Source organism: Pelobates fuscus, chromosome 5 (genome assembly GCF_036172605.1).
Source record: "Pelobates fuscus isolate aPelFus1 chromosome 5, aPelFus1.pri, whole genome shotgun sequence".
Classification (NCBI taxonomy): domain Eukaryota; kingdom Metazoa; phylum Chordata; class Amphibia; order Anura; family Pelobatidae; genus Pelobates; species Pelobates fuscus.
The window spans coordinates 341,369,713-341,395,121 of record NC_086321.1 but is presented as its reverse complement, the minus strand read 5'-3'; the positions used below and the strand labels follow the sequence as shown (position 1 = coordinate 341,395,121).

Here is a 25,409-nt window from a genome sequence, read left to right as displayed (position 1 = left end):
TTACATGCTAGTGTTCATGGTTTATATAGTTCAGTAATACATTCATTCATGAAAAGGCAAAAGAATTCGAGAATAGAATAAAACTGTTCCGTGATATTATAGAAGATATAGTGAATGGCCTCATATATGGTTTTTATGAATTAAACTACATGTCTGGTTGTCAGCTTCTCGTTGCTTTCTGTTAAGATTTTCTATAAAAGTTCATGTTTAATATTTAGAGAAGGATTTGATTCAGTTATTTTCTAAGAGAAGCATCTGATTGGCTTTTTTTTTACATATTGGATGACAGGGGGGAGAGGGGGTGCCGCAGTTTAAATGATAACATGAAACTAAACATAATTTTTCTAATTTTGGCTACTTTGGTCTAAAGTTTGAAACTTACTTAAGTGAATAACGTGTGATTAACATCCCCAATTGTTTCTGCTTCTTTTGATAAATCTTTAAAATCATTTTTCAGGAAAATGGAATGAAAAAGGCTGACACGAGCTGTAGGTGTTTTCAATGTTTTATTTAAAAGGATCCTATAGTGCCAGTGCTGGCCGCACTGCATTATTCAATGCTTTCCTATGAGGAAAACCTGATGCTAGAGGTCCGTGAGGACATCCAGCGTCAGATAACGGACCAAAAGTCTGTTTGGATTTCGGAAGCCTTCTAGTGGCGGTCAATGTTTTACATTGCAGCACTAAGTGCAAAAGGGTCACAGCACCCAGATTACTTTAACTATCTGAAGTGGTCTGGGTGCCTACAGTGTCCCTTTTAATAGTGTAATTTCCAGAGAAGTGATAGCTCCCCCTTTAATATTTCTTTTGAGAATGTTTGTGGGTTTTAATGATGTCTTCACTTTAAATGTACAGTGCGACTTCTCAAAGTCTGTGAATTGGGATGTGCTCTGGAACTCTTATTTACAGGCACATTTTGTAAGTCAAATTATGATTGTCAATTTACCAGAAACACACACACTGAACTTTATAATCTAATAAAACATTGAAGCAATGTATCTTATATCTGTACTAGAATCAGGGTGTGTTAAATGTAAAATGGGTGAATTTAGTGGCATTTCCTGAATGTCATTACTATAATATCAGTTTTCAAATAGCATTGTAAAAGTGCTGTAAAGTATCATAACTGAATATTGCTGATATGCTTGAAAATTGACGATTTTTTTTTTCTTTAATTCTCAAAAAAACAAACACATTGTATACCTCTGGAATTCTGTTGTCCTGTACAGAAGTTCAACTGTATATTCTTTTGTCACTGATACGATACTGCGCTGGATATTGCAGTTATGGTGGTGACTTGGGTATGTGTTTCAAGGCCTGTCAATGTCTTTTAGAACAGTAATGTGAAAACATCTTTGAACCCGAGTGATAAAAGTGAATCCGAATAATTGTAGCCAACAGAGCAGAGAATGATATTTCTTCCTTTAAACCAACTTAATCTCCATTGCACCATCTTAACTTAATGCTTTTGCCATTCTCTTTTCAATACTGTGAGTGCAATAGGTGCTGATAAAGGACAACTGCCACCTTAACACTATTTATGTATTTATTTTTTTATTTTATTTGTATTTTTGCAGTGCATAACGACATTACAAACACACTTGAGGTGCCCCAACAGCAGTCCTCATGCTATTCGTCCCGGATAACCATTGGGGTATTGAGAAAAGCATGCACAGTTTTATATTATTAGTTCCGGCTAACATTATACATCTAGATTGCCTGCATTTGTATGCTAGAGTTACGAAGCAGAGTATAGATATGTTAATAACTGTAAGATGTATTTGCCAAGTGTGTGTGTTAATGATTGTAGGTTGATTATGCCTGGCTAAACGTTAATCGTGGTAGCTTGTCACTGTGGGTAGTATTTAGACGTACATATAGGCTAGCAGTTCTAGTATAGTGTCATATAGGCATGTTTATGGCTCTTACTCACTGTTGCTAAAGAAAAATCGTAACTAGTATAGAATTAAACATAGACATATTTAAGGTAACGCTTGATAGGACACTGGTGTCCGGGTCCCAAATCATAAGAAAAGTGTACTGGGTCCCATGTTTATCAGTCCCGGCAAGATATGGCGTCTTGGTAGGAAGTCACGTGCAGGAACACATTGGTGAGGGTGTTCACGGCATGGGAGCATTGGTGTATGGTTTACCCTTTCACCCGATTCCCATTTTTGGCCGGCATCTGCATCTCTCTGGTGGGTTGTGGGTTCTCTGCGCCACTGGGGTGAGGGTGTAGGTATCCCTCCAGCCCCAGGCTGATGTGTAGGCCTGCATCTTGTGGCCACAAACTCTTCTGCTTCCTGAGCGTGAGTTTTCTCCTCTCCTGATGGTGGGCTGCAGCGTGTGGCGCTTGGGCCTCCGCCTGTGTGGCGATGCTGTCGGGTCAGGACCCTCTTGGCCTTCAGCCTGGGTGGGCTCGGACGTGTTTGGATTACTGAGTGGTCTAGTGTGGTGCCCGAGGGTGACCCCCTCGCTCCCCGCTACCAGAGTCCTCTCTCACCCGTTTCCAGAGGGTCCAGCTGTCTGTGCTGTGCTCCCTGCCTGCGGCTTTGGATTTTCTCCCAAAATTCGTTGAACAGCCTATTTAGCCGCTGATCGATATCAGCCGCATCGTTGTGGCAGGTTGTGTGGCTGGAGAGCTGGGTCTGTTTAGCCGGGGAGTATGTTGCCGCCATCTTGCGTGCTCCTCCTGCGGCGGTGCTGGTGATGTGTGTGTATCGCTTTGGGTCTGGGCTCGGCAACGGTGGGTATCTCCGTACTCCCATTGGGGACCAATGGGGGGGGGGGGGGGGTGGTGGAAAGTCGGTGGGTGTCTGTGCTGGTTATCGAGCGAGGAGAGCAGCCACCTATAAACGATAGCTTCCCTCTCTGTCGAGGCCCGCCCCTGTGGTCCAGCACTGATGTCCCTCGGCGCTTGCTTCTTTCCGCCTACGCTCCTCCCCTGCCAACGTCAGCCGGCGGGGAGACATAATTTTCATGCGCGGCAATAGCCGTACTCGCATGAGGCTATCCCCATAGGAAAGTTTTCCTATGGGGATTCCGGTGATGCTGGAAATCCTTATGCATAGTGTGAGGACGTCCAGCATCATTTAGGCGACCAAATGTCTTCGAGCCCGGAAGTCCCTCTAGTGACTTTATGGTAGACAGCCACTAGAGGAGGAGTTAACCCTAGCAGGTAATTATTGCAGTTTATAAAAGCTGCAATAATTACCACTCTTGGGTTAAGGATGATGGGACATTGCACAGTGGTCTGGATGCCTATAGTGTCCCTTTAATCAAGTTTTGAAAATAAATAGATTGTAAATTAAATGAAGTATATGTCAGAGTGAAAAATCATACCTACCTTTATTATATGACATTATTGTTCCATGTTTGCAAACCTCTGTATAAAATCTATGGTATTCTTTGCTGTAAAACCAACAACAGAGTGCAAATGCTCGCTATTATATTAACAATATACTTGTGGCAACCATATTTTGTTGTAGCATATTAGTCTTTTGTGCCATTCTGAGTATTTATTCTGTGGTGATAACTGCACCATATTTGGACTTCTTTTCAACATTTGCAGAACACAGAGCATTCTGTGGGGAGAGAGTCTTGCTTGTAAGTCAGACTGTTCTGTGCTTGCCTCTAGTGTTGCTTCTCGGTACTACAGCTAGAATGTGTCTACATTTGTCTGTCATCCAATGCCATCTGGTGGCTGTTTTGGAAATGGCTTGTACTTTTGACACAAATTTTATTGGAAGTAGACTTTCAGCTTTTCATCCATCTAATGGAATTATTTTTATACTGTGTGATATGTGAGTAAATCACACACTTTATTTCCAGGTGTGTGTTTTGGGCAAGCTAGCCTGTGATGATATTAATAGACCCATCCTTATCCATTGCGGAGTCCTGAAGTCACTGAAATTGTTGATTTGAATCTGTATCTTATTACAACTGATCGGTGATTTTTTAATTTTGCATGCTATGGCAATTTCTGTCTTTTAATTTGAGATTTCTCCATCACTATCTTGGGATTTAATTTGCATATTCACTTGAAGGGCATCTTGTCAGACACATGTCTTGAGATAGCAGTGTGGAACCTGTGGCAAAATTTGGGCTAATATAGGTAAGCTTTTACTATAGCTCACTTACAGAAGTTCACTTACAGAAGCCGTTACCATTCCATTTTCAATTTACTGCAATTTATAGTTTAGCGAAGAACCCTGCTAGTATTACTGGCAAAAACTTAAAAAACATTCCAAGGACTATAAGCTCTCTTTAATGGTTATGGTGCCAGCAATACCCCGGCTTACCCCCATTGTAGGGAGTCAAACCTTTTTAGAACAATTTGACATACCACCTGGCTACCACTCATTGAGCTGGAAACTTTATCGTTAAGTTCTGTCTCTCGCTAAGTTGTGCAGGGCTTAGACTAGCTGACACTGCAGGGTGTAGCTTTTAGTTCTGTCATCAATAGGGGAGTCAGGGAGTGGTGCCTGGCAAAGGCAAGAAATCAGACTATACTAAAAAGGTTTGACTTATTACAATAGGTGGGGGGAGGTACCAGGGCACTCCTTGTATCAAAAGCACTATAGCAAGCAGTAGCGCTTATGGCGCTTGGAGTAATACTGCAAATATGGCTGCTCCCGCACAGCATGGGTAAGCCAGAAGATGCACTGAAAAGATATGTATTTAATACATTGTAATGTACAAAAGAACAATATCACTCATAAGCTTTTCATTAGGCGATGCAGCTATCATTAGGATTTCTGTACTTAAAGTAACACTCAAATAACCATAATCACTATACCCTGCCATAGTGAAGCCCTTCAGAGCTGGGCTCGGCTCAGCGGCTGCTGGTTCAAGCAGAGTCTGTGACCAGTGCCCAGTTGTGAAACTGTTTGCAAACTTTTTTTTTTTTTGCACGGCGCGTTATAAGAAAATAAATGAATAAAAGCCACCTTTTCTGGTCTGTTGGGTTTTATCTTGTCCCATAAATCCCTGTCCATCAGACGTGCATGGGATGAGTAGTTGATCCTTCAGCTGCAGATCCACTCATTACATAGTGGGAGTAAAATTGCTCTATAATATGACCGTAGCCATACTGCGGTTGCTGTTTGTTTTAAACACCGCTTGATTCGGTATTGTGTGTACTGGGCTCTGCGGTTTTGGGGAAAAACTCCAACTGTTTGTGGCTGTATTTTAGCTCTCTCTTTTCAGGGAGAAGAGCGAGATCAGGCCAAGTTGAACAAAATGAACTTAGGCTGCCGGCACCTGATAGTTTTGGCTGGCTGATTGACAGTTGTGTGGGGATTGTCTTATAGCGGCATCAAGTTTTACAAAGCTGAAAGATGAGAGTGAAAGGTTTGTTTGTTTTTTTGTCTGCATCATAATCTTTGTATTATGAAATGTTATAGTGCCTTGAGTTTCCCTCTTCTACTGGTAGAGCAAGTGATTGTTCTATTTTCAAACATTGCTGTATAGTCTATCTGCACCCATGCTGTCTGAGTTTGGAATCCTGTAGAATATTCTCTCCGCAATACTCTGGCTCCTTTGGCAATCTGTTGAAGGCAAACTGTATTGAAAATGAGACTCCTAACAAGAGCATAGCTTGCAAATTGCACTGTGTTTGATGCATTGCTAAATTTCATTTTACTTTATGATGAAGTGAATTTTACAGCCGTTTAGATATACCTGAATAATGCTTGAGTGTTTTAGTATTTATAACCGAGAACCTGTGCATGTTACCTGCTGCTAATTGTGGCCTTTGATAGAAAACAGAATCTTTACCCGAAAATTCTCAAAGAATGCACACGTGGTTTTTAACTAGGATTAGTTGGAGATGATATTTCAACATTTACCAACATCATTTAAATACCCTTCTGTAAACCTTCATTTTAAAATCTACTCCCTGCTCTTAAAGAATAACAAATATGCAGCCGGACTGGTTGACTTACAAATGTCCCTCAAATAAAATTGCAAAGCCCTTTTTGTTTATTGTTCATAACAAGGGAGGAGTAAGGAAGGCCTGCTGAGTGTGCATTTAGAAGATCGCCTTTGCATGACTCTTGCTGGAGTCGTTTTTATTAAATGATATTGATTGATATGCTGCCTGATGAATTAAGTCCTGTGGATTGTTTCCAGAGAGGTGGCTAAGTTTAAACTCTGTCAGTAAACAATGCATTTAACATTGTTATACGGATCAATGGCATACATTTTTTTTGCCCCCTACTTTATACTGGAATAGGATAGTAAGACAATATTACGCAGCATGGGGCCTTAGGGTAATAAATACAGTACAGAAAAAAATGCTAATAAATATTCAATTCAGTTTTATAAGTTTGTTCTGTAGATTAATTTAACCAGAGTGTTGCTGTATGTGCATGCGCAGCTGTGGGTTTGGCATTGACAGAATGGCAAGCCACTTATATGGAATTTTCTCTGTAGATGCATGAGCGAGCCTGGAGCATCATGAGGCAATCAAGTGCTGCAGAGGTAAAGATGCTTTTTATTTAGGTCTGAACTATTCACCCATTTAAAGGCTTCAACATGGTGTACTGGTGTAAGGGAATGAGGAACTGTCGCTTCTCTAGAAGTGCAAAGATTATGTTGTCAAGCACTCCTTTACATACTCTGCTCACACTTCTGGCCTGAATATTGTCTGTGTCCATGTATTTACTGTAATAAAAGGAATGCTGAGTATATGAAAAAGTACTGGACCATTTATCTTTTCACTTTGTGTGTATGCTGGATGGCGTATCCAGGTTAAGCTTGCAATCTTCAAGTTACCTAAAAAATAAATTGCAAGTGTACTCGCTACTAATTCATGCTTTCAGAGAAGTTCCCATTAAAATGTAGAAGCAAGCATCAGCTTGTGTGATATTACTCTGTGTACTTGCCATGGGGTTAGCAACTGATTCTATAATCAAAAAAATAATTAGATGTTTTCTTTGTATTCGAGGGTATGCAATCATTTGTAAAATAAAATTAAAGAATGTTCTCTCTTCTGATTATCTGACATGCTGGGCTATGCATACTACCTAGTACTGAGGTATGAGTAGTAGGAGGAGAATCCTCCTTTTTAAAAAAAAAAAAAAAAAACCCACAGAATTGCTCATCTTCTGGATAAAATAGTTGCGTTTGCTTTGTTTTCAATTCTGTTGGCAGCCAGTGAAGGGACCTGGATTGTGTAGGCATGCTTAAATAAAAAGATAGTGGTCAATAAGTCTGTTGGCAGCGTTAAGTATTAAATTGGAAAATAGATACGCATTGCAGAGGGTTGTGTATGAGAGAATGGTACTATCGTTTCACAGCTACTTGCACTAAACTTGTGGAATTCTGGTAAAATTATGAATGTGAAGGTGTCACGAGTTGCTAGAGACATACAGGTTGTCTTGTAAAATTGGAAACCTCTGCATTTTCTTAATTTTTTCTGCTGTAGTTTATAACCTGATATGTCTTATGTATTCTATAAACCACTGACATTGTTAATAAATACAGTCAGAGAATGCTACTCCAGATGTTTTCATACTCTAAAAAGGAATATTGGGAAACTATCTTACAAACGGTGACCGTTGTTTACTAAACTACAAATTGTAACATATGGAAATCCAAATATCGATATTGAGGGTAATATAGTTGATCTGGGAGGAAAAATAATCTTCAATTTATCTAAAGCTAAATCTTGGTAAAGCTTGCTAAAATTTGGCGTTTATTGAATAAGCCACACAAGGTAGTTTTTGACATTTTGTTCAGGGTGGTTCTGTTTTATAAGTACAATCCTTTTGTGGCTATTTGCAATACTGGAAAATGTTGAGTCTGACTGCTGCAGCAGGGGATAGCTTAACCCCTTAAGGACCAAGCTTCTGGAATAAAATGGAATCATGACATGTCACACATGTCATGTGTCCTTAAGGGGTTAAAGGGTTACTCCGTTATTCCCCCCCCCCCCAAAAAAAAAAAAGTTGTCTTAAAGCACTGGTTTTTGGTTAAAGTAACCCTTTTATGAGGTTGTCTGCCACCTCCCAAAAGAAAATACACCTCTGTTCCATCTCAGATCCCAAGTTCTCTCTGTAGCCCCATCCTCCTTGTCCGACATCATTACTCCTTACCAGAGAGGGAGGGAGGACCGACAGAAGAGAAGACAGTGCGGTACTGAACAGGGGCACACAATGCCACTTTTGCATAGATTTGATATTAGCCAGCTTGGAACTTTGTTCTGGGCTGGCAGATGATGCTGCTGGAAGTGGGGTTACACCTCTGGTACCTAAGGGTTTAAGAAGTAAGACCTGACGTGTAATTTAAAAAAAAAAATCTTTAAAAAGTCGATTTTGTTCGGTGCATATGAAAAGGCATTTGATTTGTTCATATAAGCTGTAATGCATTCGTGCACAAGTCTAGTAAGCATTGCCATTTCTGTAATAATACTACTTACAAACTGCAGGGATAGTATTTAGGCATCAAGGCCACTTAGCGTTATTTTGGTGCTTAAAGTGTCCCTTTAATGTTTAAATTACTTTCCTTTGTCAAATAAAGTGTTAACATTTTTCTTTTGATGTATTTTCCGCATTTGTGCTGTTTATGTTAGATTTAGGTTTATTTTGTTGCTGAACAGTTTGTGGTAACTGGAGCAATTCCATATGGAGCTAGAGGCAATTTTGATCCTAACTATGTACGTACTGCATTTTTTTTTTTTATGATTCTTTTACAGCCCTAACCTCAAGTATTTCTTATTCATAATCTTGGCCATGGTTACTGTAGCCAAATGGTCTTTGTGTAGGAAGTAGACTACTCCCTTACACTGAAATATATTTTTGTGTTGGTGTTGTACTACTAGATCATAAAATCCAAAATTTAGTTATTGTATTTTTTTTTTTTTTTTTTGTAAAGCTTAAAAAGTTTTCATCTGATTAAGTATGAACATTTGAATGCGCCATAGTTGCCTCTAACCCCAAGCCGACCATAATTTTACACCTCTCGTGTTTTCTCCGGAATGAATTACAAGTTTTCAAAAATTAGTAACTGTAGTTGCCCTGACGGACAATGTCTTTATATCTTCTATGTGAAGACTTAACTCATCGAGTAGTATGGTTTTTATTTGGATTGCACAGACTAGACCCCCTTGGATATAGAAAATCCTTACATTAACAGAACACTGCAAACACCATAGCCACTACAGTGAATGATTAGGGTTCTAATCACTACTACTGCTCATTAATTGGCTGACCGTTTCCGCTGATTGCTCACAGCCATTGAATAACTTTATGTGCATAGAAATGGGGGGGGGGGGGGGGGAGGAGGGCAGAGGAATTTAAATTTCTGGCTCTCTGACAGCTAGGGATGTGTTTCTGCCACACTTGTAAAAGTGCTGAGTTCTATTGAAAGTAATTGACAGACTCCAGATTCATAAAGCACTTTGGCAAGCGGAATTGGTTTGTGTGTGGAGTGTTCCTTTAATTTGATGCTATGTGGATTGCTTTATCCTGAATTATGCATGTTGCACTCAAACACGTTTCATGACTTGGTCTGCTGTGCATGTGGCGTTCATGCGGAACTCTCTATGAATATTTTTGTGATAATGGCGTACGAAATAAAGGTTTCGAAGGAGATTAAATGTCTCCGTGATGACGTCCGTATGCAGAAGTGACTTGAGTGGAATACATTCTAGTGTCTAGTTTTTCTGAACTTGAACAAATAATTCTATCCTGTTTTGTGTCCTTGATGGATAATATTTTGATAGTTATTGTAAGATGTGTGAAAAGATCTCCTTCATGTTGATGATAGACATGGATTGTATCTGCCTACAATATCACAAACCTGTGCGTATTTTTGTGAGTATGTCATGAACAGTCATTTACATGGTCCACATATGTTTTTATTCAGAGTGCTTCATTTCCAAAGGAACAGCATAATTTAAACCTAAATTGTGCAATAAAGGAAGATTAAACATTAGATCTCTCTTTTCAAGAAGTGTTTTAGAAAGGGTCAGTCACATGAAGGGAGCTATGGATGTATAAACAAAGTGATTTCACTCCCTAAATGGCAGAGAAGTGAGAAGTGAGCAGTGAGTCTGCAGGGACATGATCTATACACCAAAACTGCTTCATTAAACTATAGTGATTTTGGTGCTTGTAGTATCCCTTTATTAGAGTTATTTCATTTATTGGCATTTTGTTGCCATCGGGCTCCCTGTTTGCCTTTTAAAATTTAAAGTAAATAACCCTTTAATTATCTTTTTGAGTGCCAAGACTCAGTCCTCGCAGTCGCCTGCTCTGCCTTTTGTTTCAATTCTTCAACTTCTCATCCAATCAAATGCTCTTCATAGAGCACTTCCCAGGCACCATCGCTGTGTTTATCCCAGCAATTTGAACATTGCATATCTCCAAAACGAAAATGTTTTATATTGTGGGGACAGACTGCAATGGGCACTGCACCCTGACTATTTCATTAATATTACGTTGTTTAGGTGCCTATAGTGTCCCCTAAAGTCTTGCCCCTTTCTATTCCTCCTTACTTTCTGTCCACATTATTGTAAAGTAAAAAGTAATTAATTGGATAAATCCTACCGTTTACAAGGATACTTGTGATTTTGTATCCATATCAGTTTGAGCCTCGGAGGTTGGCTTGATTTGTATCAATCATCAAGTGGGAGCTTCATAACGCTATCCTTTTGTTTAAAATCTTCTGTGCTCTGTCAATTGTATCCAACTACCTACTACTTTTTTTTTTCTTTCTTAAATTCTATTTTATTTTATCGGCTTTATAGGGTTTTTGTTTTCCTTGCTATCTTTTCTAGTTTTGTTTTGTGAGAATTTCTATGTTTTTATAATAATAATTATAAGCAATAATTCAAGGATTTTTTTATTTTTTTTTAACAATAAACTTTCCTTTTTCTTGAAACTACCCTTATTCGGGAAATTTCTTATATATCCTTAGTTCTAGTTTATGAACCGGGTTATCTCACATTTTAAGGAACTCTGTAAGTGTACACTCTGTCCTTGTGAGTTTAGTGGCATTCAGCCATTAGTGTCACTTCTCTTCATTAAACATTTCTTCTTTTTTTTGGGGGGGGGATGAATCTTTATCTCTTTATCTTCTAGATTATTTTTTTTATTTTTTTTCGAGGAACCATTACAGATGTGAGATATATGTAAACCTGGATTTTTAAATAGCTCTGTATAAGTGCAACATTCTATATCCATTGCAACTAAAGTGAGAGGTCGTCTTTTTTTTTTTAAATTATATTTGTTTTTTACTATAATTCATAAGTATTGCCACTTAACTTCAATTCATTAACTGGAATTCGTGTGTGGGTGTTAAATATATAGGGAATTGGAATGGGCCTGTTTATGCAGTGATTAGATCGCTGCCTACATTGTGTTGCTATGATATATGGTATCAGTGGACAGATAATTTCTGTCACCCATAGCAACTTATGTTTTAATGTGTGAAGAAGTGAAAATACTTTTAACTAATTTTATACATTTTTGTTGATTTTTGCCTACCTGATACTAATGTTAATTTTCTTTGTGCCTAAGTATTCCTCTATTAATGGGGTGTTGTTATTTTAACTAAGCAGTCCCATCAATAAATTGTTTTGGCCAGATGGCTGATCTTAAATAAAGTTGTTTAACTTGGGTATGTTCACATGTCTAGTGTAGAGCATCGCATCGCATCTTGACACAGGAAAAAGTATTGCAGATTGATGAATACTTGAATACCTCTCTCATTCCTTTGTGACTGCCATCTTTGTAAAGACATGTAATGTTAAAGGGTTTTTCCAAACACAATGACCACTTCAGTGATATGAAATGGTCATTATGTTTGGAGTCTGCACGTGCCGTATTTCACTGACTAATTCTGCATATACAGAGATGCAGACCTTTGCTGCTGGAGGTGTTACTTTAACTCAGATATGCAGTTGTCTTTCCAGCTTGTTAAGTCATTGATCTTGGGACTGATACAAGTTGACAAGCTGTATTTGTGCATTTTGCTGCCAGTGCCTCCAAACAATCATGCCAGACTATTTTACTACGTTATGGAGACAACACATATAACATAAAAAATATATTAACATAAGAAAGTTATGCTAATATCTACTCAGGATCGATTGATATTTTTTCAGAGCCAATACCGATTATCGGTTGCTTTTTGTGCCAATTGCTGATAACTGGTACCGAAATAAACTACATGTCTACAACACATGGGGACCCTTTAAATGCGCAATGGGAGAAATGGCAGGTCTTGGCGGCCATATTAGTAGAGGAATACCAGCACATTATAGTGCAAGATATACTAATGTAAGAGAAAGCATCCAATGATGTTTTCCTACTAATACAGCACTGTATTTCTCACAAAAAAAATACTTTCTATAACTAATTGTTTTATTAAATGGCTAAAATGTTTTCTACAAGAAAATCAAATAGTACATGTATTTAGATATATATATATTTTTTTTTAAAGTCTCACATGTACAGTAAATGTCACAGTGCATCCAGTGATCTCACCAGAGACTTGCTGCCTTAGTGTAGTTCTGACCTTCTCAAGATGGCCACCCAATCATGACAAGACAGGCGGGAATGTGACTCTTCCTGGTCGCTTACAGCCTATAGGACATTGTGAGTGAAGATTCCGGAGAGCAGCAGGTAATGTACCATACCGGAGAGGGAGTGTGTGCTCGCAGTGCGTCTGGAATGAACCACAAGAGTAAGAAGTGATTAACCCCTAGCAGCATGATGGGCTGATGATGACCTGGAGTGGGACAGGTAATGGAGGAGACACTTGGACCATCAGAATTCAATAGTATTAAGTACTGCATGTGCAGGGCCGGACTGGGGATACAAAGCAGCTTTGGAAAAAAAAAAATCTATGCCAGCCCCATAAGTCATTGTGCCACATATTGTCGCATGTAATATGCAAGGCTATGTCTTGCCACCCCAGATGATTGAGTAAAATATATATATATATATATATATATATATATATATCTCAAATATATATATTGCTTTTTCTAATATAAAATATTGGTCCTTTCAGAGTAAAACGTTTAATTATACAGTAAGCATACTCACATGCAGACACAGACAATCTCACTGACACACACAAGCTCATTGATACACAGCCTCATAGACAAAATCTCACTGATATACATAAGCTCATTGACATAAAAATACAAGGTCACTCACTAGCAGACACACACACACACACACACGCAAGCAAGCCCATTCACTAGCAGGCACACACACAGCTATATGTAGTGGTCCTGGTGTCTATAGCCTGTCCCTGCAGGCTTTTCAATGTAAACACTGACTTTTAAGAGAAAAGGAAGTGTTTACATTGCTTCCTAGTGACACCTCTAGTGACAGACACACACAGACGGTCACTAGAGGTGCTTCTTGTGTCAGTGCAGCACCTACATTCAGGGCCTCCACGCTCTGTAGGCGCTGAACGTTCCCCAAAGAGATACATTGATTCAATGCATCTCTATGAGGAGATGCTGATTGGTGTAACGTTTTGCAGCCAATCCTATGGCAAAGCATTGGTTTGGCTGAGATCATCAAGCTTGATGATCTCAGCCATAGAGGCAGGGCCAGTCGAGGGGAGACCAGCACAGTGTGGGAAAAAAAGAGGTGAGTAAAAACTCTATTTTTAAGACAGACACAGACACATACCATGACTGATGCACACACCTTGACAGACACATGCATACCATGACACAGACAGATCACGACACAGACACACATTACATGACACAGACAGACACACACACACCATGACACAGAGACACACACACCATGACACACAGACACACACACACACACACCATGACACACAGACACACACACACCATGACACACAGACACACACACACACACCATGACACACAGACACACACACACACCATGACACAGACACACACACACACCATGACACACACACACACACCATGACACACACACACACAAACCATGACACACACACACACACAAACCATGACACACAGACACACACAAACCATGACACACAGACACACACAAACCATGACACACAGACACACACAAACCATGACACACAGACACACACAAACCATGACACACAGACACACACAAACCATGACACACAGACACACACAAACCACGACACAGACGCACACAAACCACGACACACACACACAAACCACGACACACAGACACACACAAACCATGACACACAGACACACACAATTGCTAGTGCTACCTGTGCAAAGGCAGCTGACTGTGCTGGATGTCCGCAGGGGAAACCTTCAGTTTTGCTGGATGTCCGCAGGGGAAACCTTCAGTTTTGCTGGCGGCCGCAGGGGAAACCTTCAGTTTTGCTGGCGGCCGCAGGGGAAACCTTCGGTTTTGCTGGCGGCCGCAGGGGAAACCTTCGGTTTTGCTGGCGGCCGCAGGGGAAACCTTCGGTTTTGCTGGCGGCCGCAGGGGAAACCTTCGGTTTTGCTGGCGGCCGCAGGGGAAACCTTCAGTTTTGCTGGCGGCCGCAGGGAAAACCTTGTTTTGCTGGCGGCCGCAAGGGGAAACCTTCAATTTTGCTGGCGGCCGCAAGGGGCAACCTTCAGTTTTGCTGGCGGCCGCAAGGGGCAACCTTCAGTTTTGCTGGCGGCCGCAAGGGGAACCTTCAGCTTTGCTGGCGGCCGCAAGGGGAGCTGGCTGTTCTATCTCTGCTCCCCTGCCCTCGTGCACTACTTAATGAGACCGGGGCCGGAATATGACGTCATATTACAGCCCCGGTCTCATTAAGCTGCGTGCTGGGGAGCAGAGACAGAACAGCCAGCTCCCCTTGCGGCCGCCAGCAAAGCTGAAAGCTCCCCCTGCGGCCATCCAGCACAGACAGCTGCCTGCCCGGCCCCAGGTGCCGATGGCCCACCGGGAAATTTCCCGGTATCCCGGTGGGCCAGTCCGGCCCTGTGTATGTTATCGGCAGGGCCTTATAAACTGATACCGAATATCTGCTGATTTAAAAAAAAATAATAATAATAATATATATATATATATATATATATATATATATATATATGTATATATATATATATATATATATATATATATGTATATATATATGTGTGTGTGTGTCCTGATGAAAGCTCCTGTGAGGAGCTGAAACGTCGATCTCTAACTTCGAAATAAATGAAGATTTGAATTATTATCAACCCTTGAGTGCCGGTATTCGTTGTATCCTATATATATATATATCTATATATATATCTATATAAAAAAATGTTTTTATGAACCCAACTGATCCCTAATTTCTACTCCTTTTTGCAGCCCCCCTCCCCAAGCACTGAGACTTCCTTGGTGCTGCTCATCGCTCTTTTCCTGAAAAGTCATCAGCCATTGAAGCATTGGAGACGAGGTTTGCGTTCACGGCAAATTAAATGCTTCTTACAGGAAAGCATTGAATGTAATGTTTTTCTATGAGCTGCATTTGGTTACATGGCAGAGTTTCACTTGGTTGTTGCAGCGGGAGCGCTTTTAATGGCTATCTGGAGGAGAGCGACTAGAAGTGCGTTTTAACCCAGCACTGTTAGTTTTGCAGTTTCTACAAAACTGCTGTGTTTTACATAGTAGGGTTAGAACTACAGCACCATTGAGATTAAGTAGTCTGGGTGCATTTAGTGGGCCTTTAATCACTTAACGACCACATGCAGTAAATGTAACCCCTGCTGATACCAAGGAGTCACAGGTATCTTTTGATACCTGGGACCCATCTATCTGCTGGAGACATTTATTGTGGCCCAATAATCTTTAGTGAGCTGCATGCCGTGTTGAAAGTCAGCATGGCACGAATCTATTTAAATATGCATTTAAATGCCTAAAGCTAGATCTTTGTGGTGTGCATGGTAAAAAAAATTTGTATTCCTGTAGTGTTCCTTAAATCTATAAACTCTTGTACTGTATAGTTTGACAGCTTTCCTTGAAAGCTATAGTGCACACAGCAGACCTTTTTACTGCACAATATTAGTTGGCCGTGCAAACGGTTTAATTAAATGATGAGAAAAATAAACTGCTGGGCCCTGAAAACAGTCAAAGGCTCTGTATGAAACGAGCTTTTATTTATTTTTTTACTGCCATGCAGCATTTGAGTTTGACTAGATGAACAATGGTAGTGAAGTCTAATTTGTTAAAATATATTTGAGCAGTCAACAAGCTACATATCAGCTGTGATGCACACCCTAAGCAACCTGCACTTTCACTGATTCTAAGAGAATTATAAATAATTAACTGCAGTAACTGAAACTCGCTGGTTGTTGAGAGCTTGCTAAAGACTGTTTTGTTACTTGAGAGCTGGCCTGGACTTGCTTTCTACTGCTGTGCAAATTGTCTGAGACATCACCAGTGTGTGCATTTTCTTCTTTGAAGCTTGAAGCTTCAACTGTTTCCATGGCCACGTGAAAACAAAACGTGTAACGTGAACCGACGTTCCAAGTAGACATGCAGCTTAAATCAAGTTTTTATTAACTCCTTTACTGCTGAGTTTTTAGTTTTAAAAATACAATTTAGCCCGGGGTGAGTAGCTAGCACATACATCTAGGACAAACCTGTTTAGAAGCAAATTCAGTCGTCAAATGCTATAGGCCTAGGGGGTGACACAAAGAGCTGAGGAAATGTATGCGTATTATTAAGCTTCCTAAAATGCAGATGAAATACAGAAATTATCTGCGAACAGTTCTTGAATTTTATTATCTTGAATTTATGGAGCATGAAAAATTGGCATGCAAAAAGATCTGTTAACTGACATCAGGGTCACGGGTACCCAAAAGATTGCAGAGTCTGACTATACTCACATGAGCAATTGCATTAAGCTGGTGACTATAGTGTCCCTTTAATGCTGGCCATGATAGAAAGATGTCAGACCACACCGTGCATTGCAGTTTGCTGTATATGGGGCTGCGTAGCCGCCGACTGTTCAGAGTGATGACCACTGTCCACAACCGAATGCAACTTCAATGGGGGCCTCCTGTATGTGATTAAAGTTCAATTTAGAGATTGAGATACAATTATTTAAGGTAAATTACATCTGTTTGAAAGTGAAACCAGTTTTTTTTTTTTCATGCAGGCTCTGTCAATCATAGCCAGGGGAGGTGTGGCTAGGGCTGCATAAACAGAAACAAAGTGATTTAACTCCTAAATGACAGTGAATTGAGCAGTGAAATTGCAGGGGAATGATCTATACACTAAAACTGCTTTATTTAACTACAGTAATTTAGGTGACTATAGTCTTCCTTTAATTGAGCCTTTTGGGTTAAAAAAAACAAAACAAAAAAAAAAACTCTAAAGCAGCCCTTCTCTATATTAGTGTGGATCTTTTAAAACCACTGCGGGAAGCATCTTATTTGTCTATATGCAACCTTGCCTTGCCATACTCAGGTATTATCACCTTTTGTTACTTGAATTGTGATTTAAATAAATGACTGGAAAATAATATTTCTATAAAAATCCTGTATTTGTTAAAATAAGGTGTCCTCGGGTAACTGTTGCAAACTAGGTTTTTAAAAACTGTTTTCCATTTGTGTAAAAAAGGGCCAGCAAATGTATTGCTCAATATTTTCCTAATGATCACTTTTTATCCAAGACATTGGGAATGAACTGGTAGGCTCCATGCATATGCATCCTGCCACCAAATGCTGTACATGCCATTCTGCTTGTGCACTGTATGATTTGTGGTAGTCTGTTGCATTGCTTGTGGGTTACATACTTGGTTCGTGAACATCATTTGTAGTCTTAATTAATGACTGTGATGTGAAGTTGTTTGTCACATAGATGGTGCTTTTTAAAGTTGAATGATGTTTGTCTTTTAGGAGAACAGTTTAAATCTTTTATTTAACAAAGCTTGCTATCACTCTGGGGATGCTAGAATTACTGTGCTGTTTGACCTCCACCATATGTCTTATTGTTACCTGTTATACGTACTTCAATTTACTCACTAGTTTGTACTTTTATTTATATTTACTTTTAAACACCAAAAATATGGAATACAGTAATAGATGGTAAAAACAGCTTTGTGTGTGTGTGTGTATATAGTGGTTCACCGGCTTTGCTCCTCTTCCTGAGTTTTTTTAAAGCTGTTGTATACAGCAGACACATACTCCAAGGAATCCATTTATAAAGTGGATTTATAAGGCAAAAATGTGGTTCTTTGTTTAGCTCATTTGCATATGCCTACCCGAATCCCTTGCACTAGTGAGAGCACTGTTAAAGTGAGATTTCTGTGGGAAAAGCAAGTCTTATGGCTTGACTGGTGTGTGTATTTGTGTTTAGCAATGTATTATATATACATGTCTGTATAAATTAACATTTTTTTTTTAATTTATTTAAATTGTGTTGTTTTCTGGTTTTATGTTTCTTTACCTATTTACTCAGATTTATTACCTTTTGCCAAAATATTCCATCCTGCTCCTATTCTGTCACTTTAATTCCCAGTTCCATTTTGTATCTTTTCTTTTGGTTCACTGATTTGTTCATTCCAAAAAATTAAAAAGGTGTGCAAAAATGTGCCGTTTATTTACAACAAATATTTCCTCCTCTTTCAGAGTCAGATTTTCTGTGACCGTTAATGAGCTGTCTCTGTCTCCCTTTTTATTTTGATTATTAAAATTATATTTAAAAGAAATAAAATGAAAAAAAGAAAGTTATACATTGTGAACATCTATATTTTTTTTCCCCCAAGTCATATACCTATTTGTCTTAATTTGTGAATGAAATCAAAATATATAATTTTTTTTAAATAGTAGAGGGGTAAAAAGAGGTTGATTTATTTTGGTGCTTTACAGAAAAAAAAAAGACAAAAGTGCATAAAAGGTGGTATAACCGTTTTGTGCACAGTAGTGCCCAGCGAATAGTGTTTTTTACATGTCTTTTACAGCAGTACTTTTATTATCGAATAATTCATTAGATTATTAATTTCTTGTTGAGAATATTTCGTTAACGAACATATTTGTTGCTTCCTGTATTGCAGGTGTCAGCTGCGATGCATGTTTAAAAGGAAATTTCAGAGGCCGTAGATACAAGTGCTTAATTTGTTACGATTACGATCTGTGCGCATCTTGTTATGAAAGTGGTGCAACTACAACAAGGCATACGACTGACCATCCAATGCAGTGCATATTGACAAGGGTAGACTTTGGTAAGTGTTCTGTTGCATACTCGCCATGGAGAAAACACACACTTTTTCCCCCTCTATAGTCCTATGTATATCTATTGAAGATGGACTTTGTTTTCTGTTGCGTAGAAGTAAAAATAACCATACTGCTGCAGAAAGTGCTCCATAGAAAGTTGGCAATAGAGTTGAAACCCCCCCCCCCTTCCCCCCCGTAGCTGAATGATTTATATTAACTCTATAGTGTTGGGTATAAAAACCATGTACTTCTAATGCTATAGTTGGTTGCTATTTAGGTTCCTGGCCTCCCACCGAGTGCATGAAAAGGTTTGATTTACTTACTTTTTATGCATTGTCGCGCTGGTCTCCGGGCCACTGCCCCAACTCCTTGGCTGAGATAATCAGTCTTGATGATTTCAGACAATCCAATGCTTAGCTATAGGAAAGCCTTGGGAGGCTGGTGCGCATGCACAACAAATCAATGTAACTCTCTGGGGAGCATCCAGCTTCTTCCTCCTCAGCATGGAGATACTGAACGATACAAACATTGCAGGGCCTACCCAGAAAGTCCCTTTAGTGGCTGAGTTGAGTGTCTGGAGATGTTTTAAAATGCAGCGTGTACGATGCTAGGCCTGAATGGATAGGCTATATGCACCAGAACCACTACATTAAGCTGTAGTGGTTCTGGTGACTATGGCTTTCCTTTGGGGTTGACACCTTTCTTAGAAAAAAAATAAAGGCCATACTAATTTGCATAATTAATTATATATGCGTGACATTCCCGGATGTAAATCAGAAGAAGTGACATAAGAGTAAAAAAAAACATTTGGAAAGGGGAAAATGCTGTAAACCACAAAAAAAAACAACACAACTATAAGTTGTATTAAAATTCTAAGTCGCTCAAAAATAAAGAATAAAAAAAAAAAAAAAAAATTCTAAGTCGCTATGGTGCCTGGGATTTGTTGAGCCCTGCCTTGATTCATGTGCCTTCATGAAACTGTTTCCTGTATCTTAAGTGAATTCTATGGGCCATAAAGGAGCAGTGATACAGAGTTAAAACAGCACCCACTCTCACCAACCTCAGCACAGCACTGTTTGTATTACAGCACCTTTTCCCACTTCTGGTGTGTAACAATAAAATTAGAAATATAAAATAGTAATAAAAAAAACTAAAAATAATTTTCAATTTAAGATATATATATATATATATATATATATGTTATAAACTCTTCTGTAGTTAATTCAAATACAGATTTATAGACATAGGAGCATATAGCACACAAATCTCACCATTCAGAGGAAAAAAACAACCTGAATGTGTACTGGTTACACATGTCCCAACACAGGACACTGCTAGCTCTCCTCCTACTAGTGTCCCCCCATCCCTCACTAATAGAGTTCCCCCATCCAGTATCTCCCATTCCTCACAACTAGTGTGTCCTAATGCCCCTCATCCCTCACTACTAGTGTGCCCTCACTTCTAGAGCCCCACATCTAGTTCCCCCCATTCCTCACTATTAGAGTCCCCCATCCCTCACTACTATTGTCCCCCATCAAGTGTCCCCCAATACCTCCCTACTATTGTCCCACATTAAGTGTGCCCCCTCCCTCACTACTATTGTCCCCCCATCAAGTGTCCCCCCATCCCTCAATACTATTGTTCCCTCATCCCTCAATACTATTGTACCCCCATGAAGTGTGTCCCCCCATACCTCACTACAAGTGCGCCCCCCTGCTGGGAGCTGCTGGCTCTGCTTGCTCTGTGCTGTGCTGCTGTGCTGCTCCGCTGCGGACTCAGAGTATAGAGAGAGGCAGGGAGATGAAGTTCCTGTCCCTGCCTCTCTCCACACAGAGTCTGTCAATCACAGAAAAAAATACCAGCATTTGTATTGCCGGTATTATTGCAATGCCGGCACTGGCCAGGCAAGCCTTAAATACCGGCTATGCCTGTAAAACACCGACTAGGTGGCAACCCTACGTTCCTTTGAAATTAAGTTGGTATTCAAATGGCTCCTTAACTGGCAACACTGAATTCAATCAAGGCAAGTGACTGAACATTTGATTTACTTTTTGTTTCTAAACAGACTTTAAATTTACTTTTTTTTTTTTAAAACAACTTTAGGATATGTCATTACATCCTAGCAATACTGGGCTTTAATGATGTTTGGACTTGTTGACATATCCCAACAGAAAATCCCAGGTATCATTTGAGTTATGATACCTGATAAGTAATGCGGAAAACAGTCAGTAGATGGCAGTCACATACCACTTTCTACACTTTTAACTAGGAAATCAATCTGCTGATATTAGTACTGATTTTCACAGAGGGTATTTCTTAAGGGTTAGTGTTGGGGTAAGGTGAGGGTTATAGTAGGTATATGGTTAGAGTTGGTGTAAGCATAGGATTAAAGGTTGGGTTGGTATACGGTTAGTGATAACTACCAGAAATTAATTTAGATCCTAGACATATGAGGCATTTAACAATCAGGACTGATATGTGAATCTGTTTTAAATTGTTAATCTGGATGTGTAAAAATATTCTAAGAAAATATGTGGTGGGAAAATGTGTTGTTTTCTTTTCCTCATTTGTGTTTTACCCGTTCACATCTTAATGCTGTTTTATGTATACTTATAGGATATTGAAAAAAGTCACTTCTGACTTTAAAAAAAACCCAATATATAATATTATAGAACCACAAAAAGAGAAACTCTTAAATTACAGTGGAACAAACACAAATTCTAGGTTTTGTTTTTGATCTGAAATTGTACCATTGCCTTCATCGTTAAGGGTATTGATGCAGTCCCTACAGGTTTTGTCAATTTTTTTAGTGGTTGGACAAAAGTCTGAGTCCATCTCCACAACTCTGGATGCCATAATGAAGTTTCCAAAACATTTTTCAACACAAACACAAATTGCAGTAAGAGGCAGCAAGCCTGCATCAGATATCCTCAACACGTTTTGGTGGAGCTGAATAGCTGATGACCCTTTAAATTCTACCGAATTGACACAGGGTGTCCACAAAACCTCACATCCTTTGTTCATGTCTTCCTACCTAACTGCAGCAAGTTGTGAAGTAGAAAGTTGAATTCTATTTATATTTTTGAGTTATATAACATCCCATTGTCCTGTAACGTTTGATCATTATGTCTGTTATCAAATAAAAAGTTGCATGTGTAAATAGAACAAAGAAAAGTTGAATTCTATTTTATTAGTTTGTAGTGTAGCTTTATGTATTTTGTTTTTTTTCTGACTAGTTTTGATCTTTGCACTCCATAAATAACTACTGATTGGAGTTTATGCAGTTTCCACAGTATTTTTAATTAGAAATCTTAGCTGCTTCCTAATCTCCTCAGAAAATGAAGTGTTATAGGAAAGAATGAACATGTTTGGGGCATTTTCAAATTTTAAGAACAAATCCATCTTTTAGAGCACACGTGGTGGAAATCCTCAACATCGGGGTAGCTTGTGGTATACTGTAAGAGCATCAAGAATATTAGTTCAGGGGACATTGAGGAAAAGCATAGGAAATAACATCTGCTGAGGTTGATGTAGAATAATAATAAAACAAAATACTTGAACGATCCTTTGACTAGTATGTATGTCACATTTTCTTATGAAACTCATTTGGAAGTGAGAAGTGCTGTCCAACACTTGTATTATCCCGTGGAGACTCATTTCCGATCAGAAGCTGTGCAAAATCTGCTTAGTATCACGGGGGAACCGGAGATATTTCATTTCAATGGCCTTTAAGCCTATGTTTTCCAATGGTGAATGTGAATACAAAAACTATGATTATGTAAAAAAAAATTCTATCTTTAAGTGTGAATTATTCAGTATACTGATTTATTCCACCTGTTACACTGTGGGTATTTTATGTTATTGAAGATGTAACATAAAACCCTCCTTTAAATCACTTTGTTTATACAGCTCTAGTCACACCTCCCTGCATGTGACTTGCACAGCCTTCCTAAACACTTAATGTACAGAGAGATCTAATGTTTAAACGTCCTTCATTGCTCTTTAATTTAGAATTTTTTTTTATCTCCTGCTCTGTTACAAGCATTTCAGACCATGCAGGAACTTCCAATGTGTGATAAAAGTTAAATTTTCAAGCAGAAGATAAACATTTCTAAAGCAAGGTGACAGATTGAAAGTGAAACCATTTTTTTCCCCCCATACAGGCTGTGAATCTCAGCCAGGGGAGATGTGGCTAGCGCTGCATAAACAGAAATAGAAACTTCTAAATGGCTGAGAATTGAGCAGTGAAATTGCCCAATAATCTATACACCTTTTAATCAGCATCAGTAAAATGCCATTAGTTTTTTTGTTTTTTTTTGTTTGCTTTTTTTCTTCTTCACTACATTCCACATTTTTCCTGTTTGCGTTATCTGAGCTTTAACAACATTGACTTGACTCTGACTGTCCTATCGTAGGGTTTAGATTTATCCTGAAGCACATGTACACGAAAAACATATAGATGTATGTGTATATATAAGGTTTTTATATCCCCCTTTAGTTGTGACAGTCTTTTCTAACAAGTATTCCTGTGCATCCTTCATATACACATGCAGCTGTACTGTGCATCAATTTTCATTTTGTGTAATATTTTATTTACCTTGTAGTGGTGTGTCTTTTCTAATATGCATTTCTGTATGTCATTCAGAAATGCCAGTGACTCTGCACACATTTGACAGTAAAACTTTATTATGTTTAACATTAAAGTGTCCACAATTGTAAGGGGTGCTTTTTATTCTAATTCAATAGAAATGGCTCCACAAAACATATTATTAGAATTACAATGTAATTCTCTTTTCAATAAACATTTTCAAATAAAGAATAATTTAGCATAAACCAACTTACTGTAACATTCTACAGCACTGCCTAATATATTTACATTGTGTGCACAAGACTGAGCTATAGGCACCCAGAACACCTCTTCTCATTTAAATGGTCAGTGAATTATGTTGCAGAACATTGTACAATAGTAATGTACGGAATGATGCATAGTCATACATTTAGCATGTTTTAATTGCTCATTATCTGTTACTTGTACACACTCCTTTCCAATTTCCTATTTCTGAAGACCAAAGATCCAGTTTTCTGGAAAATTGGTAAAATAATAAAGTTCCAATATTGCTTTTTTTTTATTATTATTATTTATTTATTATTTTTTTTAAATGAGAAAAATGGATTCCTGTCTAGTTTTCTTTTCTTTTCCTCGCTAAGATCCATGGCAGCATATGCTGATGGGTAGCTCCTACTGTCTCTGCCCAAAGCCCCACAGGACAGGTAAAACAAATATTCCAATATTACATTAGGCTACTACTCCCGACTTTGTTTCTATATCCTACGGCACTTTTTCTTGGAGACCTTATCAACACGAGAGAAACTAAATAGTAAAAAAAAATGTTCTGTAGTCTGGCAATAATGTTAAAAAAAAAAAAAAAAAAAAACCCTGATAACCTGTACCTTTATATATCTACTAAACAGTGATTTTTATTTATTTGGGAAGTGTGGAGTGTCCCATTAAGCTTTTTTTTTTAATATATATTTGAATGACAGATTCTCTCTGGCGGTGGTTCCCAACCTTTTTTTGGACCAAGTCACACTTCAATGAGAGAAACATTTAAGGCACACCTACTTTTTACCATAATCAGCAGCTTACATAGATGTATAGAGCATGCTTCTGACTGAAGACTAGTTTTAGTTCATTCCCAGATTAACATTAATTTTTTATTTTTTTTATATGTCTGCATTAAAACTATTAAGACTGCTTTCAACATATTATGGCACTGAAATCACTGTGTTTGATGCACTATGTGAGGTGGCTTGTATCTCTTCACACTGGTAAAAAAAACAAAAAAAAACAAACACTGTTCCATGAGATAAATCGAGGCTGCAAGGGCATCATCTGTACACAAACACTTCTTCATTAAGCTAAAGTTGTTTTGGTGCTTTTAGTGTCCCTTTAAAGCACTCTGACTTGACTGTGCACTTAATGGACCACTCCACACCCCAAAAGCACTTCCGCTTGGTATCCTTCTAACAGCAGTATATAAAAGTGCTAATTTGTATGTAAAATGGTGCACACGCTTGATCAAGGACACCAATTTGGAGGCTTTTTAATGAGAGTCTGCAAGTCTATTTATGTGCATGTTTTTGTTGAGGTTTGCGTCATTGACAGTGGTTGTCCGTCCCTTTTACAGGACAAGTGGGAAATGTCGGAGAATTCAGCAGCCCCATGCCCACTGTATAATGGGATGGAAAATAGATCATTAGGTCATTTT

General features: G+C 38.8%; 1 protein-coding gene across 2 annotated transcripts in view; it reads left to right on the top strand.

Annotated features, from left to right (window-relative positions):
* The window catches only part of KCMF1 (potassium channel modulatory factor 1), a 49,827-nt gene that overhangs the window by 12,948 nt on the left and 11,470 nt on the right, over nt 1–25,409 (top strand). For both annotated transcript variants that reach the window (XM_063455805.1, XM_063455804.1), the window contains exon 2: nt 18,981–19,148. In XM_063455805.1, coding sequence (XP_063311875.1) covers nt 18,981–19,148 — 168 coding nt within the window. The remainder of the gene's footprint in view (nt 1–18,980; nt 19,149–25,409) is intronic.